This window comes from Carlito syrichta, unplaced genomic scaffold (assembly GCF_000164805.1).
Source record: "Carlito syrichta isolate Samal-C Ts95f unplaced genomic scaffold, Tarsius_syrichta-2.0.1 Scaffold141169, whole genome shotgun sequence".
Lineage (NCBI taxonomy): Eukaryota > Metazoa > Chordata > Mammalia > Primates > Tarsiidae > Carlito > Carlito syrichta.
The window spans coordinates 28,205-32,821 of NW_007085265.1; the positions used below are offsets into that span (position 1 = coordinate 28,205).

The 4,617-nt window shown below is 52.8% G+C and overlaps 1 protein-coding gene across 1 annotated transcript in view; it reads right to left on the reverse strand.

The window, feature by feature from the left end:
- Positions 1 to 4,382: 4,382 nt before the first annotated feature.
- The window catches only part of LOC103251361 (forkhead box protein B2-like), a 1,192-nt gene continuing 957 nt past the window's right edge, over positions 4,383 to 4,617 (reverse strand). Inside the window, exon 2 of the mRNA XM_008049937.1 lies at positions 4,383 to 4,548. Coding sequence (XP_008048128.1) covers positions 4,383 to 4,548 — 166 coding nt within the window. The remainder of the gene's footprint in view (positions 4,549 to 4,617) is intronic.

Genomic DNA, 4,617 nt, shown 5'->3' on the forward strand with positions numbered 1-4,617 from the left:
AAGCCGATCTGTTTAATCTCCCCCAAAGGGCAGAAGGTAGCGTTTCAACTTTGAAAGATAACGTTAACGAAAATCCTGTGAATGAGCAAAATGGGAATGAATGCTGGACTTGAAGAAACTGTTTTGCCCTCTGGAATTCAGACTTCCCACCTATACTTGGATCTCCATTCTGCCTCTAAATGCCAAAAGAGGTTGCAATTTTTCCCCCCATTGCCAATGCCAACTCCACCCTGCCCTCACGCCCCCCATGCTGAATGACAGAAAAACATACAACTCATACAACTTCAAGCCCTTGCCACAACATCCAAGACTGAACATGCCTCACACTATGCTTTCTTCCCATTTCATAGTTAGAAACAGTGAAGAATTAAATGGCATTGGAATTAAAATGGCAATTTTGTCAGGTGAATGGCATTTAAGGAAAATCAGTAGTATTAACCACCATTGTGTATTTTCCTAAGGCATTCTATAACCAGACTCTGCCAGGATCTTCCTGCAATAGTGCCAAGCAGGCAAATGTCACTTTTGAGTCCCAGGAGGTGATGCATTGATCAGCCTTCCAAACCCCTCAATGCAAAGATGCTTGGAATTCAGTCAGCAGTGCCACTTCCAGCTAACTGGCTCCGATTCCTATGGATGCAACTTGTCCTCCTCCTGGCTGGACTAATGCCAGTCTACTTAAGGAGATAATTGACCACAAGCCAGCCTGACTGACAGGCTTCCTAAGTGTCATATGCCAACTGTGCCAATATCAGCCCTTGCAGGAGGGCCTGATCTCCTTGGGACTCTCCTTGGGGGCGAAGGTAGCTTCGTTCTCTGTTGGCATTAGCCCTCATCTCTCTTCTTGACTTCCCAAGAAAATATACTGGAATAAGTCATTCTAAGTTGTTTTCCTGCTGCCATTACTTTAAAAACATCAACACTAAAACACCCCTCTCTCCTCATTGCTTCTCCCCACCTTTCCCAAGTTTCTGTGCACTGAGTTGAGTCAGATACAGGTTAAGCAACTACAGTCTTTTCTATCATCCTGAAAACCAGGAGCATAATTTCATGTGGAGAGGGTCTCCAAAGTATCATCATTAATGTATTACTCCTCTTATGCCAGTTTTAGTGGTTTTCTATAAACTTCCTTTACTGCCAGGACAATACTTTGTGAATGACTTCACCCCTCTTTGAACACTTTTAATATATAATCACTAAATCTGGTTCTGCTGTCTCTGAGTGGATGCTTCTTTGGCCCTTGAGGACAAAAATCTGATTCTGGTGAGAAGCAGTGAACCAGGGCCTGGGATTCTCTAGATCTGTTATCCCAAAGGTCTGTCAGGACTATTTCTTCCCACGTTTCTGGCTTGGCAACGCTGACAGTGGTTGCTTGAGATGAAGCCCTTACAGTACAGTTATGGTTCAATGGCAGATCCTGTCTTAGTTAAGAGGGGTTTTAGGGCCATGTCTAAGGGCTTTAATTGGGACTTCTCTTGGGATCACAGCATTGTCAAGAAAGTCCTTCCCATTTTGTTTATTTACACGAATTCCCCGGTTCTCCAGTCTCCACATCATGCACAGCTTCCTTTGGGTACGAGGGTCTCCTCTGGATGAAGGCATTGCCTTCCCATCTCCCTTTCTCTCTCCTTACTGTAAAAACAAAACAATCGTGTTTACCTACCGAGGTGGGGGTTCCCGCGGCAGAGCTTGGTTGCCGGGAGGATTCTGGAAAAGGATAGTGGGTCGATTACTCATCCCTTCCAGCGACCGCGACCCAATGCACCCTTTCTGTAGGGAGAGGCTGACGCTTGGGCTAGCCCTCCCGGCGCCCGCCGAGGGTCACCCTGGGTCGCGCCCCTCTCCTGGAGGTGGGATAGTGGGCGCAGCTCAGGAGCACACTACCTTTCGGGCAGGAGAAGAAAGATGTTTTGAAGAAACTCCTGGGACGCAGCGACCCCTTCTTTGGGCCGAGGAACCTGCCGAGGCTCAACTAGAGTCCGGGCCCCGAGCGTCAGGTACCGACTCACTCGGAGGTGGATAGAAGGCTCAGACCCCAAAGTTCCCCCAGATTTATGAACCCCATGTCTGTGACTCTCCCTTCCACTCCCGCCACCCACCCCATCCCGTCCTCTTTTCTTTTCTCTTTCAACAGTCCCACACTAGTGGAGAGGAAACCCTGTAGGAAACCTTTCAGAGGAGCTGGAAGAATGGGATACACTCCCAAATGATATGAGCCCCCAGGGAGGCAGTGACCTAACTGGGAAAGCGTCTCCCAGGTGAGGCCAACACTTAGCGGCATGCTGTAATGGGATTTGTAAATAAGAGATGCGTGGAAAGATACCTATTTTAAAGATGTAGCCCAAATCCTCCCCTCCCTCCTCCCCCAGGGTCATTGCTGAGCGCAGGACTTTTTTGACTTTTTATTTTCTTCAGATAAAAGATCAGAGATGACTTTCATTGGGCCTGGATGGGCAGAGGGAAACTGATTCAAAGTAGACAGACCCCTGCTAAAGGGTGGAGAATGGAGGCCGGGCTGTGGCTTCCCGGGTCCCAGGGGAATCCCCCGCACCCACCGAGAGCTGCGCGGTCCAGGCCGCGGGCGCGGTCTACCGCGGTCCCGGCGACCGCGCGCAACAGGTCTCCCAGGACGCGGTGGCGGAGCGCGCGCTTCGTTAATGTGGCGGTGGTGGCGTCCGGGTGCCAACTTCGTGGCCTCCGTCCAGCCCCACAGACTTCAGGGGGCGCCGTCGGGCACCCCCCTTGCTGGCACAGAATTTCTGGTCGTGGCCCGCAGGACCTCGGAAAGGGGAAAGTGGTGGCGAATGGTGGTGACAGAAAAAAAAAAAAGATCACTATTTAGCACTGTTTAATGCTACTGCAACCTTTAGCATTATGGTAGATTTAAGCGCAATTAGCTGGTGTGTTAAGAACAGAAAAGGAGATCATCGCGCCTGCAGACAAAAGGAGCCAGGGAGGAAACCGGTCCTTACTGGTGGCTTGCCTGAGAACTCACTCCTTTGAAGTGCTGAAGTTAAGAAATAAAAGGGAGGGGGAGGATTTGCAGAGTGCCGGGACCTACCAGTGGGCCTCGTCTCTCAAGGAGCGAAACACCTTCACACGGGCACCAGCACGTACATCCAGAGAGAAGCTTTAATGGAGAACACCGCGAACAACACCAGCAGACACGTACAAAGTCACAGCCCGAACGCGGAACAGGCCCGAGGTGACTGCGAGCCCGAGGGCAAAGCCGTTCCTCCCCGCTCTGTCCCTTTCGTTCCTAAAAGTTTGTTGCGCGTAAAGTGCTATTCTTCCTGGGGCTCAGGAAGGGGGGAAGAGCAGCAGCGACACGGCAAGTTCTTTTCCCATTCGCGAATTGAAACAAGAATTGATTCGCCCGGATGACACGCGCGCCCCAACAGCACATGAAACACCAGAAACAACCGCAGCGCGCAAAGGCGACGGGCTCGTCCCCGGGCTGCTAGCCCAGAAGACTGGAAGGGAACGGCCACGTGACCTCCTGCAAGCGTTCAGAGCAACACTGTCGAGTGATGTGCCCCGTTTTTCTCGTATTCATGGGTTGGGGGTGGGGTGGGGGACAAAATCTCGTGATTCAGATGATTTCTTTTCTTTAAAATTCCAGATGGACCGGGCCGTGGGAATCCACATGATTCCTGCGCTCCTTCACGGCCTCTCATTCGACCGGTGCACAAATGAGTTGCAGGTGGAAAGTCGCCTTGATTGTCTCTCTTTGGTTGTGTTTTCCAACTTTACTTTTCGGAATCCGGGGCTTTACCCTTTAAGCCGCTGCCTGCCATTCTCTTTTGTGCAAACTAATTGCTCTGGCGGTTCCTCCCGTCCTCCTTGACCCCCGGGTCAGAGCCAAGAAACGGAACTGTTTCGCAAAGATCTTTCGTGGGGGCTCCCACTGCTCCTTCCTCCTCCCCCAAAGCGACTTTATTCGTGACACCGAGTCCTCGCCCATCTCGCTGACCAGGAAGACGACGGCACCAAACGCTCCCTCTTTTCCTTCCCAAATAAAACGAGACTTCCTCAGTGGACGGCAGTTTCGTCTTGACTGTCGGGAGAGGCGGCTGCCGGGGTGGCCAGACCAGCGGAGAGACACTGGGTGGCTGAGATCCGTTTCAGCGTCCCCCTCTGCGGGATTCTTCCCGGGGGGGGGGATGCGTGGGACAACCTCCCCATCTTCTGCTCCCAGGAAAAAGGATTGGAATCCACTTCCAGTTAACCAGCGAATGAGGCTTTCCTCCCTCGCTTCCCTCGCTCATAACTTACAGATGTAGAATATTAATTACAGTAGAAACTCTTACCTGAAAATGGGCTTTCATGAATCTGATTGTACAACATGGCACACACACAGACAGCAGGGGCGTTCTGTTTCTTCAGCCCAGCGGAGCATCCGCTTTCGGGTCGCCGGCCCTGCCCCGCAAGGGCTCGGCGTCGCCGGCTCCGCCCGGCCTCCCCAGGGCGCCTCTCCCTCCCGGGCGCTCAGCGCCGCCCGGGTCCGGCGCCTCCGCGCGAGTGGGCTTCTCCCGCCCGCCGGGCGCCCTAGGAGCGCACCAGCACCGAGTGCAGGGGGCCGCCCTTGCCCTCGGCCGCGCCGGGCGCCGCGGGCTC